Genomic DNA, 13528 nt, shown 5'->3' with positions numbered 1-13528 from the left:
GGCTAGTGTGTGGTAATTGAACAATGTGGCCTGTCTCTAGAATGCTGGACTCAGTGGGGTGTAACATTTGTAAAATTAACACAGTGCTGCCTCCTGTGGTATTTAACTGCATCAACATTCAATGACTTTCTTCTTTCTTCTTACACTTCTCAAATGTGAAAGTGTTTCCCACAAACCTGAGACTTGCCTCTGATAGAGATTTTGTTGATCTTTCAGGGCTGAGAAGATACAAAAAGCACAGAGATGGAAAGCATGGTTATGACAAATCTACAACCTTAATTCCTGTAGGTGTTGACAGATGCATCAGCTTTAAAACAAATAGAGAAAATAGTAGGAATCGTTTTACCTGTTTCCTTTTAAAATTTCTTTATTTTTTGAAAGGCAAAGAGAGAGTGAGAGAGAGAGAGAGAGCGAGTGAGTGAGCGCTCATATCCACTGGATTTGTAACCCAAATGCCAGCAACAGCCAGGGCTGGGCCAGGCCAAAACTAGGAGCCAGAAACTCAATCCAGGTTTTCTACATGCATGGCAGGAAGCAGCTGAACCATCACCAGCTTCCTCCTAGGGTGTGCATTAGCAGCAAGATGCAATCATGAGTAGAGCTAGAACTCAAAGCCGGGCACTCCAATACGGGATGCTGGTGTCCAAGAGTGGCATCTTAACTATTAGGTCAAATGCCCACCCCTGTTACTTTGTTTAAAGCAAATACTTGTGTTTGTGAGTTCCTGAGTTAGAGGAGCATTAAAAATGGATCAGAGGGTGGGGGTGGGGGAGCATTGTGGTATAGTGGGTAAAGCTGCTGACATGCAATGTCAGCATCCCAAATGGGTGCCAGTTGTGTCCTGGCTGTTCCACTTCCAATCTGACTCCCTGCTACTGGCCTGGGAAAAGCAGCAGCAGATGGCCCAGGTACTGGGGCCCCTGCCATCCACAGGAAAGACATGGAAGAAGCTCCTGGCTTTGGCCTGGTCCAGTCCTGGTGGTTGTAGGATTCTGGAGTGAACCAGCAGATGGAAGATTCTCTCTCTCTCTCTGTAAGTTTTTCAAATAACTAAATAGATCTTTAAAATTCACGAATCAACATATGCTGCCTAATTTATATGTAAGCTGCTACACAAATATAAGAATTAACGAAGGGGGAGGTGAGTGCATGGAATGCGTGTGGAGTAAAGGATGTGACCAAGCTCCATGTTCCACTTTGGTGTTATTCTTGCAGAGAGATGTCCTTTCCCTGATCACAGACTGAGTATTCAATTCCAGGGAAAAGAGATAGCTGTTCAAATCCAGTAAAATGGCACAACTCAATTCTCTCCACCTGCCTGTTGATTTTATCTCTCATTGTATCTTTTTCCAGCACAGAATCATGACATTTCAAATAACAAAAAGATACACTGGAAAGAGAAACCAGTTCCATTTAATTGCCTAATGATTTTCTCATTTGGGACTAGGACTCAGTGGGAATCAGAATTCTTTAAAACCATATAATGCCATTTTTTATTTGTGCCATTTTCTAGTGACAAAAGAACAGTTACTCTGATGAAAATTTTGGAATGATACTTTTATTGTTTATTTTAATGAGTCTATATGAAAAAGGATCTTAGCTCATTCTTTAAGTACAATAGCTTCTGTAGTAGTCAGCTTTTTGTTCCTACAATGGAATACCTGAGGCAATTAACTTTACAAAGAACAGAAATTAACTTTTGCTCTTGATTGTGGAAGTTCGCAGTCCAAGACTGGATAGGCTCCATGAATCAGCCTGGCAAGGACATTTTTTGTTGGCCGTGCTGAGGTGGCACAGAGCACACATGGCAAGAGTTCCCTGTGTGTGTTTATGTCCACGTCTATATCTGTGCGGTCTCTTACAAATCTACCAGGATTTATTAATAAGGGGCTACACCCTGAGGACCTAATCCAACCCAATCATTTCCCAAAAGCCACACCTCCAAATGTCATAACTACATTAAGTTTCTGCCAACTTAGTACCATCAACTGATGAAATTTGGGTTTAAATATCTGCATGAATTCAGGAGTCACATCTTGTTCAAAGCATAGTGGGTTCCTTGCCTGGCTAAAAAAGTAAGCCAATATTACTTAGAACCTTCCAGAATCCAAATTTGAATGGGGGAAAGAAGCCTTCTCAATGACTTAGTCTAGTTTACTAATTGTGTGCATCAAAGCAGCTAATTATATTTCCTTCAGAATTATGGAAGAATTAGAAGCTTACATTTAGCATATTCTAAATTCCTCTCTCCTTGCCTCCATATTTTTTTTCTCTCCAGGAAGGAGTGCCAATGAATTTCTCAGGTAAGCTTTTATTATTTTATTTCTTAGAAGTGGTTTCCTTTGTAGTAATAGACCAATTCTAGACTGAAATAATATTGTTAATTTCAGTGGCACATTCTGTGATCTTGGTTTTCCTTGAACTTATAATTCTTCCTGGACTTATCAGGCAGTTTGTTTAGATTTATAGCTAGTAGTAATAATTAAAAAATAAATCAGGTAGTAATAGGATGCTGTATTATAAGGCTTAAGAAAGTTTTCCTTCACTATCAGTTAGATGGATTTTAGAACTCCTGCCTTAATTGTCTTAGACTAAATTACTGGTGAACCCAACTCTATAACAACATGTATGATCTGTTCAATTCTGTCTTTGACCTGTGATTGAGTGATAAAATAGTTATAAAGCTTTTGTCTATCCTTTTAGGTTAGTGGGTTGCTGATCATCTTAAGGTTCCATACAGTATTGTTAGAGGGGTCCTTTTCCCACTCTCTTCATTCGTAGATGAGAAGGGAAGATACAGAGGTATTATGTATCCTATCGAGGTTATGTGACAAATTAGTATATGTTTCAGGAATTGAAATTGGAACTCAAGGATATTTTTTGTTTTTGTTTTCCCCTAATCATCTATTTAGATCTTTTTTAAAAAAATTATTGTTTATTTGAAAGAGTTGCACATAGAGAGAAGGAGATGCATAGAGAGAGGTCTTCCATCTGCTGGTTCACTCCCCAGTTGGCTGCAATGGCTGGAGCTATGCTGATCAGAAGCCAGGAGCCAGGAGCTTCCCCCAGGTCTCCCATGCAGGTGTAGGGGCCCAAGGATTTGGTCCATCTTCTACTGCTTTCCCAGGCCATAGTAGAGAGCTGGATCAGAAGTGGAGCAGTGGAAGCTCAAACCAGCACCCATACAGCATGCTGGCTTTATCTGCTACACCACATCACCGGCCCCCATCTGTTTAGATCTTTAGGAGTTGACTGTATTCCTGTACTCTTAAGTGAAGAGAAATAGACATTGTTTTCTATAATGGGAATTTCATTTAGAAAAATTTTCAGAAAATGTTTTCTGTTTTTCAGATGTTGATATTAGTAAGTATATCCCCATTATTGCTGAAGAAATGAAAATAAATGAAGTTAAAGAATTTGTTCGGAAGAATGGTGTTAATGAAGCCAAAATCGATGAGATAAAGAATGACAATATCCAAGACACAGCTGAACAGAAAGTCCAACTGCTTCGTAATTGGCATCAGCTTCATGGGAAGAAAGATGCATACAACACTTTGATCAAAGGTCTTAGAAAAGCTAATCTTTGTGCTCTTGCGGAGAAAATTCAAGATATAGTCCAGAAGGACATTACTAGTGACCATGACCATTTAGATACCAGAGATGAAAAAGAAAGACAAAGCTTGGCCTAGAGTGAAAAACAACTAATTCATTTCTGTGTATGCAGTCAATAGAAAGAAAAAAAAAAGTGTGGAAAAGTTCTAAATACCTGAAGGTTGTAAATATTGCTTAACTTGGCTGGCGCCGTGGCTCAACAGGCTAATCCTCTGCCTTGCAGCGCCGGCACACCGGGTTCTAGTCCCGGTCGGGGTGCCGGATGCTGTCCCGGTTGCCCCTCTTCCAGGCCAGCTCTCTGCTGTGGCCCGGGAGTGCAGTGGAGGATGGCCCAAGTGCTTGGGCCCTGCACCCCATGGGAGACCAGGAGAAGCACCTGGCTCCTGCCTGCGGATCAGCGTGGTGCGCCGGCAGCAGTGCGCCTACCGCGGCGGCCATTGGAGGGTGAACCAACGGCAAAGGAAGACCTTTCTCTCTGTCTCTCTCTCACTGTCCACTCTGCCTGTCAAAAAAAAATTAAAAAAAAATATTGCTTAACTTTTCACTGGATGTATTTTTTTTATCTATTAGATTTCTAGAACTTACATATGTATAGATTTTGAAGATACCATAATTCTTCCTTCAAGGATGTTTGAAATCTGTTGAGAATACAGATAGAGTCAAGAGTAAGTGTAATGGCACATTAAGGATCTAAATAGAAGTGTTTGTAAAGGAAAAAATGATTAGTGCCATGCTTTAGTATGTAACCCAGTATTCTGTAGGTATGAGTGTACGCAGTGAATGTCAGCACAAATGTTTATCCACAGGCTGTTCTCATTGTAGGAGTCAATAGAAGCTATGACCTTTTGTTGCAGTGTCTCAGTTACTGAAAAGACCTTTGCCTCTAAATTACCTCTCCAACTCCATGCTGATTCTAGAGATTTTATCATACTTATAAACTCTGTTTACACTTCTGAAAAGAGTAAATTCAGGCAGTTTGCATATGTATTTGAATGCATTTAATAAGATACTACCTCAAAGATCTTTGCACGGGTTGTTGGTATTTTACTTTACAATATTTCCACTTTGAATTTACATGGAAAATAGATTCAATTGTAATACTTGAATATTGTATATGTGTATGACATTTTACTGGATCAAAATCATCTAGTTTTAGGAACTGCTCTTGTCTTTCCCTGAAGATTCTCAGAACAAGCTCCTCTCCCTACCACTACTTTGTTACTTTTATATTTAAAGATCTCTGAAAACTCATATGAAATGTGAATTTTGATAAATATTATTTATACTTGTATACATATATGATGAACTGAAGATAGTTATAAACTGAAGCAACTATCAGACCAGCCTAAAGAACATCCATGAATGGAGAATTTTTTCCCTTGTGTTTGGAAATCTAAAATATAGGTAAAAATATTTAATTAAAATAATGCTTTTGGAATTTCTGGTTATCTCTTCATTGATGGAGGCTTGCTTTTTGTTTTTCATTTCTTTTTTTTAAATATTTATTTATTTGAAAGAGTTATACACAGAGAGAAGGAGAGGCAGAGAGAGAGAGAAAGAGAGAGAGAGGTCTTCCATCTGCTGGTTCACTCTCCAATTGGCTGCAATGGCTGGAACTGTGCCGATCCAAAGCCAGGAGTCAGGAGCTTCTTCCAGGTCTCCCATGCAGGTGCAGGGGCCCAAGAATTTGGGCCATCTTCTGCTTTCCCAGGCCACAGCAGAGAGCTGGATTGGAAGTGGAGCAGCCTGTACTTGAACTGGCGCCCATATGGGATGCCGGCACTGAAGGTGGCAGCTTTACCCACCACGCCACCGCACCAGCCCCTGTTTTTCATTTCCTTTTCATTAGCCATTGCTAAATATAACCTGCTTTCATCTTTAATGCATTCTTTGATCTCTCAGGAAGTACTTCCTTTTAAAAACCCTTTTAATAGTTTGATAATTCTTTCAATAGGTTGTTACTGCCATGAATAACTCTTACAAAAAGCATATGATTGTTAGATAGGATTATTTCCAATAATTCCAATAATTCCAGGGGATGGAATCTGGATAAGTACAAAGTTTAAGGAGTAGGCTTTATTAGTAAGGAAGCTAAATGGGCTCTGAAATATTCTTTTCTGTATATTTTCCATTTTAGCTACTTGGTGACCATTGGACAACTTCTATTTATTAAAATGTATTTTTAATAGTATGTATTTTAATTTATTATTTCCAAAGTAGTGACATGTCAGCATGTCATCAATATAAAACATAGACAGTTTACATTCTTGTTTTTTTCATACTAAATCTTCAAAATCTAGTTTTCATTTCATTTATACTTAGAAGCACATCTCAGCTTGGCCCAGCAACATTTCACAAATCTAATAGGTACATGTTGCTGCTGGCTACCATATTAGGCAGTTCTGGTCTATATCACTGTTAGGGCAGATCTAGAACAATCGTAACTCCAGGGCTGGCTTTGCATCACTTCTAATGTCTGGCACTTCCTGGGTCTGTTCAATGAGGTCTCTTCACTCTTCATGGCAGAAACTTCTTCTTGCACCCCTACATTAGCTTTGAGAATTGTTCTGCTTATATAGCTCAGTTGTTCTTTCTCCCGCAGTTAGTTGTTTTATGCCTGGCTCTTGGTGTCTTCTGCATAAGTGCACAGTATTCAGCCAAAGACTTGACAGTACCTCTGTATGGAACTATTTTGATGTGTAACTTCCTTCTTCCTTCTAGTATTCTATGCTGTGAAGTCCAGCAACCTCAGCCTCCTGAACTCTGACCCCTGGTCTTCAATTTAGCAAGGTGACTTTGATTTACGTAGGGTCCCCTCTTGTTCGATGGTCTAAAAGTGTCTTTAGGCAGAAAGGCTGGGTCAATACAGGGCTCACCTTCTCTGGAGGATCAGTCTGTGCTTCCTCCTGCCCAGTTTTCTAGTCGGAGGCAGCAGGACAGCGAGTCTGATACAAGTTATTCTTTGCCACCAGAAGTGGAAGTCCTACTTTGCAAGGCAAAATTGAAGTAGAGAACATCCTGTGCTCACTCATGAATTCCAGCCAAGAACACTGGGTTCCTTTGGAGGGGGAAGAAAGTTGAGAACGTCTTTGATCTTGGTGGTGTGGTTCCATTATGGCTGCACCCAGTCCCTCCACGTGCCACTGCTCCCGTGTCAATAATTGCGATTGTCTTCCCAAGGTGAGGCAGCTCTGGTTCAAAATCATGTTCATTCTGGTGAACCTGGCCTTTGCTGTGGTGGTCATCTTGGGTAGGAGTATCACCTGGATGCCACTTGTGAGCTGAAAAAAAAAAAAAAAAAACACAGAAAACCCCAAAAGACAAAAACAAACAAACACTGTTTGCAGAAGGAGGTCATGGATCACGAGGTGGGCACTGCATGCTCCTCACTGCCAGGCCAGTCTTACATCACTTTGTCATATTCCGTCACCAGTCTCTGTGCAACTGTGAGGAGAAGGCATATGATCAATGCACATTTGCTAGCGTCACTCCTGGATGGCTGTTTGGGTTTAGACTTCTGTATCACAGCATTTGTAATTTTCCCTCAGTACTCTGAAAATATCAACCTGCTGCTTTTTTACTTTTGTTGCTGTTCATGAAGCTTCCGCTGTTGGTCTAAGGATTATTCCTTTATAGACCATCGTCATATTACCAGCAAAGATTATTAAAACATAAAGATTATTTTTAAATCTTCTGTTACCACTTTTCCTGGTGTTCTGCAGTTTCATTACAGTGAGCTTTAATATGGATTTATTTTTACTTAACCTAAGGATGAATTTCCCATCACAAAGACATGACTGTCTTTCATTGCTTATGGAAAGTTTCCAGCTATTTTCTCTTTGAATAATTCATCTGAATAATTTTCTCTTTGAATATCTGAATAATCTCTCTGCCCTTTCCTCTATTCTCTTCTTCTGGAACTCTTCGTACTATCTGGTGAAAGTTTGTGAGCTATCTTCCAGGCCTGTATTATCAGGGCTGGTGTTGTTGCACAATGGCTTAATCCACCACCTGCAGTGTCAGCATCCCATATGAGCACTGGTTTGAGTCCTGGCTGCTCCACTTCTTCTTTTTTATTTTTTTGACAGGCAGAGTTAGACAGTGAGAGAGACACACACACAGAGTTATAGACAGTGAGAGACAGAGAGAAGGGTCTTCTTTCCATTGGTTCACCCCCCTAATGGCTGCCACAGCTGGCGCTGCGCTGATCTGAAGCCAGGAGCCAGGTGCTTCCTCCCGGTCTCCCATGTGGGTGCAGGGCCCAAGCACTTGGGCCATCTTCCACTGCCCTCCCAGGCCACAGCAGAGAGCTGGACTGGAAGAGGAGCGACCAGGACAGAATCCGGTGCCCCAACCGGGACTAGAACCTGGTGTGCCGGCGCTGCAGGCAGAGGATTAGCCTAGTAAGCCACGGAGCCAGCCCTGGCTGTTCCAATTCTGATCTAGCTTGCTGCTAATGTGCCTTGGAAAGCAGTGGAAGGAAGATAGTCCAAGTGCTTGGGCTCCTGCACCCATTTGGTTATGCCTTTATTTCCTTTAAAAATATTTTGTGTATCATTGTTAGTTGCTCAGATTGGGAGAGAGGATGGGCCTCAAGAAATGTACTTATAATTCTGTATTAACTCGGAGGCCCAGTTTAGTCATCAGATAATTATAAGCAGTGTTTTGTTTTATCTTAAAATTTTAAGTTAAAACTAATGCTCAAGTTCTGGTTACATAGGGCTCAGAGAACAGAGTCGGGCGGTTTTCCATGTATACCTGTACTTTATTCACAGTGGTGAATTGAAAGTCATATAGATCTGGGATTAAATAGTTATTTTCCCCATAATAGCAGAAATTAGAGTTCAGTCTCTTTGAGCCTAGTTTTTCCCCATCTGTAAAAATGAGAAAATTGGGGCAGATTGTGGGACAGTGGGTTAAGCAGTCACTTAGGACATCCACATTCCCGTATCAGAATGCCCGTGATTGATCCCACATCCCCTTCTGATCCACCTTCCAGATAATGTGCCTGGGAAGCAACAGATGATGACCCAAACACTTGGGTTCCTGCCACCCACATGGGTGACAAGGTTGGAGCTCCTGGCTCCTAGTTTCAGTCTAGCTCAACCCTAACTGTTGGAGGCATTTGGGGGAATGAACCAGAAGATGAAAATCTCTCTCTCTCTCCCTCTCTTTGTCATTCTGCCTTTGAAAAAAATAAATGAACATAAATCTTTTTTTAAAAACTGAGAAAACTGTTTCAACATCTTTGGACTTTTATGAAGATTAAATAAAATGTAGATGAATTATATACCACAGTGGTTGAGCTTGTACATTGATAATATCCAAAAACTTCTATCCAAATGCTTAAGCAAAATGTAAATTTGTTGGTGCATCTTCCTGAAGTTCAGAAACAGGGTGGGTTTGACTAATCCAACCCAAGACCTTCAGTCATGATTCCTGATTCTCTTGGCTCTCCCCTCTTCACCTACTTCTTGTAAATCTCTTCACGTAACTACTATTCCAACTCATAGTGACAAGGTTCCCACAACTGTTCTGGAGCTATTCCTGTCACCTCATTCAGAAGATGTAATGCTTATGTCCTAGCTCTCCAAGTTGGAGTACTGAGAGCCATTGCACAGATTACAGAAAAATTGAATCAACGACCAGGGGAATGGGACTTGCTGATTGACCTAATCCATACTCCCATTCTTAGAGTATTATAAGATGTGTATGTGGTAGGGTGAAGACTTGATAAGAGGGTGAAAGGAGATTCTGGTTAGGAATGCAAGGATAGTTTTTAGGTACCTAACTCAATTTGGCTTAAGGAATATAAAAACATTATTTTGGGGCTGGTACTGTGGCATATTGGGTAAAACTGTTACCTGCTGCGCCAGCATCCCATCTGGACACCAGTTTGAAACCCAGCTACTCTACTTCTGATCCAGCTCCCTGTTAATGCACCTGGAAAAGCAGAGGAAGATGCTTAGGGCCCCTGCACCCATGTGGAGACCCAGAGGAAGCTCCTGGCTTTTGGCTTTGGTCTGGCCCAGCTCTGGCTGTTTCAGTCATTTGGGGCATGAACCAGCAAATGGAAGATTTCTCTCTCTGTCTCTTCCTCTCTCTGTGATGCTGCCTTTCAAATAAAACATAAATTAATTTTAAAATGCATTATCTCCTAATATGCAGTACAAAGGTATGGTTCACTAGTACGCCAAAGCCTGCTTGTACTAACAAGAAACAATTGTTAAATGCGTAGGAATTTTGAAAGCCAGTTTTTAAATAATCAGTAGCTTGATATTGCCATGATGGGAATATTTACACTCCTCTACTCCCAGAAAGCTCGTTCCTGTCATACCACTGAGCAGATGTCAGGAATGGTTGATTCAGTGGGTCAAGGATATCATTTGCAGTAAGAGATCCTTTTGTAGCTTTTTAATCTATCACTACTGCATTGGCTTTACACTAAGATCAGTTTCCTCCATGATCATAGAATTGCTTTTTTAAAAAATATTTTTATTTATTTATTTGAGAGGTAGAGTTGCAGACAATGAGAGGGAGAGACAGTTAGAAAGGTCTTCCTTCCATTGGTTCACTCCTCAAATGACTGCAAGAGCTGGAGCTGTGCTGATCTGAAGCCAGGAGCCAGGTGCTTTCTCCTGGTCTCCTATGTGGGTGCAGGGGCTCAAGAACTTGGGCCATCTTCTACTGCTTTCCCAGGCCACTGCAGAGAACTGGATTGGAAGAGGAACAGCCAGGACTAGAACCGGCATCCATATGGGATGCCTGTGCCGCAGGTGGAGGATTAACCTACTGCGCCACGGCGCTGACTCCCATAGAATTGCTTTGTTAGCAAATCAGAAATGGTGTTCCTTATTCATTTCCAACATCAGAGAAAAATAACTTCGCTCCAATGTGGGTCATCATTTGGCCCTTTAGTATGAATGAGCCAGCTTCAGGCATTTTTACCCATGCAGTCTGCCCTATGCTGACTGGCTTAGGCAACTCAGGCTCCATCTCTGGAACTGAGGAAGGGACCTGTTTCTTCCGCATTTTGTGCATTATGGGAAAAGGTACATCAAAATTAAAAATCTTGGGCCAACATTGTCACACAGCAGGTTAAGCCTCTGCTTGCATGCCACCATCCCACATTGGTGCATAGTTTAAACCCTGGCTGCTCTTGCACCTCTCCAGCTCCCTGCTTGGACCCCTACCACCCACGTGGGAGACCTGGATGGAGTATTAGGCTACTTTTCTGTTTGGTCTATCCCCAGTTGTTGCAGCATTTTGGGGAGTAAACCAGCAGATAAAAGATCTCTGTCACCGCTCCTTCTGTTGCTCTATCTTTTAAATAAATAAAATAAATCTTGAAAAAAATTAAAATTCTGTTAATAAAATCAGAGGTTGAAATAGATGCTAGATAATGTCCAGTATAGAATGAAACCAACACTAAACAGTATACAGATTCTCCACATCCCTCAACAAGTCAAATAATTATTTGAAAGACAGACTCTGAATCCTAGAAACAAGAAAGAAATTAGTTGTCATTGGCTTTTGAATGGTTAAGGACTCATGAAAATACACATTGATCTTTTAAAGAAGTAGTCAGAAACCTCCAGGAATTCTCACACTATTTAAATCACTCTCAGCTTAAGTCTAGGTCCGATCAAGGCAATGGGAGAGTATCATTAGTTGGATTGCTCTAAAAGAAGTTGTGAGAAAAAGTTTGTGTGCAGGTGGTTCATTTGGGAGGTGATCCAAGGAAAATGGTAATAGGGTTGGAAAGTAAGGCAGAAAACAGCAAAAAAGCACAAGGCAGGTCGTAACTACCAGATTACTGCTGTGGACAACTGGTCCCAATTCTACTGAGACCCCTCTGACAGACTGTACAATATACCTCAATAGTGTGCCAACGAGGCACAGGAAAGCTGAGTCTTGACACTGACTCTCATCTCTCACTGGTTGAGGGACCTTGTCAGGACATTAACTCCTTAATATCTCTGGCCTGTCCTGTTGCATCTTGGCTTGGTAGCCCAAGGACAAACACTGTCAGGCAGAGAGGCAGGGGGCCTGTATCACATTTGTTAGCAGGTGAACTCCAGATGATCAAAGGACACCTGACGTTGCTTTTAGAGAGATGACTGCTTTTCAGTACTGAACTCTATGTTGAGATGTCCACATATAGAATGACTAAGCAGTCTCATGGGAGAGCTCACTTGGAGTGAAAAGGGTACTAGACATGTTGAATTTGATTAAATAAGAATGCCTTGGTTGGTGCAAGAAGAAAGTATCTTGAATATGGATTGGACTCTGTTGCTTAAATCTCTTGTCAGCTCAAGCCATGGAAGAATGCCTGGGTTTCAGGCAAAGAGAAGAAAACAAGACATTTGAAAAAGCTGTATTGGTGCATCGACTCTTCTTTTCCTCTCCTCTTCTTTTCTCCTCTCTGTAATACAAGATTATTGCCCCAACCCACCACCTGCTTCAGTGCAAGGAGGGTCTCACTCCGGGCAGTGAGAGGCTGAGATGCCTGGTGAAGCCATGGGAAGACCCTCCCCCAGGGGCTGCACAATTGGTGGAGCAATGGAAGAACATCTGGAGCTCCAGTGAGACTCCCAAAAACTGAAACACAAAGGGAGTCTTTGCAGACACCTGAGGTTCTATGGAGATCTGTGCCATGACCATTATTTCTAGGCTAGAGTAGGTTTTGGGCTACAGGTATAAAAAGCACCTGGTTTGTTCAGATACTGCTGAAGAAGAAATAACTTTATTATGTAGGCAAGAGAATGCAGGATAACTTTTGCAGGTTTTCTTTTGGGGGGAGGGAGAGTAAACTTTAAAGTCATTTAGGGGCCGGGGTTGTGGTGTAACAGGTAAAACCACTGCCTGTGATGCTGGCATCCATATAGTGCCAATGTGAATCCCAGCTGCTCCACTTTCCATCCAAATCCCTGTTAATGAGCCTGGGAAAGCAGTGGAGGATGTCTGGAGATATGTACTATCCATAAATTTAAGACCAATTCTATCTTCTTTGCTTCTGTAATAATGCTTGAAGGAGGGCTGGTTTTTGTTTTGTTTTTAGTGACGGGGACAACTGGTAACACTTAGTTCCCTAGGAAGATGCTTGCAGTTGCCACCTTTCAGCAACTATTTGCACCACCAACCTGGAAACACAGAAGCTGAATATCACGAAAGGCTCGCAGACGACAGAACTGGACAGACTGCCCACTTGTTGATTTTCTTCTTCTCAGCCCCCTCTTCTACAGCAGTGGTGTGACATCACAGCTCTCTTGCCCTCTACTTTTCCTCCTTCTTTGTTCCCTGCTTTTTCTCCAGCCCTTGCCTTTGTCATCTCCTCTCTCACGCATTTTCTTGTAAGTGGAATATTTGGTGATAAGGAAGGGGATTCCCCCTCCCTGACACCATCTGTTCTGTTCCTAAATACCTCTTGAATCCATCCATTTTCTTCTGTGCTTTCACTACCACCACCCTATTTCTGGTCAGCTTTTTTAAAATCTTGGATTATTGCAAGACTGATCTTTGTATATGATCTTCCTGCTTCCACCCTTAGCCTTCTAATCTGTACTCCAAGCAGCAGCCACCATAATCTTTCTACATGGCAAATTTGATAATGTTACTTTGCTGCTTAAAAATTCTCTGTGGCTCCCCATTGCCTTAGAATAGAGAATATAGTTGGATTAAAATCCTATGAGACTTGGCTGTATATCCTTCTCTAGCAACCTTTCTGAACAGTCCCCTCACTCAGTCTAATGCCTTAGCCACGGGAATCACTTGTTGTTCCACGAAGCTGTTGTCCCATTCTTCCTTTGTGAAATGCATACATATTTATTTATTTACTCAGAGGAGAGAGTAAGAGAGAGAGAGAGAGAGAGAGAGAGAGAGGGAGAGGGAGAGAGAGAGAGAGAGAGAGAGAGAG

The 13528-nt window shown here is 41.6% G+C and overlaps 1 protein-coding gene across 2 annotated transcripts in view; it reads left to right on the top strand.

Annotated features, from left to right (window-relative positions):
- FAS (Fas cell surface death receptor) overlaps positions 1 to 9739 on the top strand; it is a 33847-nt gene extending 24108 nt beyond the window's left edge. For both annotated transcript variants that reach the window (XM_062213909.1, XM_062213911.1), the window contains 3 exons: positions 217 to 284; positions 2279 to 2303; positions 3352 to 9739. In XM_062213909.1, the coding sequence (XP_062069893.1) occupies positions 217 to 284; positions 2279 to 2303; positions 3352 to 3689 (431 nt within the window). In that variant the 3' untranslated portion in view covers positions 3690 to 9739. The remainder of the gene's footprint in view (positions 1 to 216; positions 285 to 2278; positions 2304 to 3351) is intronic.
- Positions 9740 to 13528: the final 3789 nt, after the last annotated feature.

Source organism: Lepus europaeus, chromosome 17 (assembly GCF_033115175.1).
Source record: "Lepus europaeus isolate LE1 chromosome 17, mLepTim1.pri, whole genome shotgun sequence".
Taxonomy (NCBI): Eukaryota; Metazoa; Chordata; class Mammalia; order Lagomorpha; family Leporidae; genus Lepus; species Lepus europaeus.
This window is presented reverse-complemented; position numbering and strand designations above follow the sequence as displayed.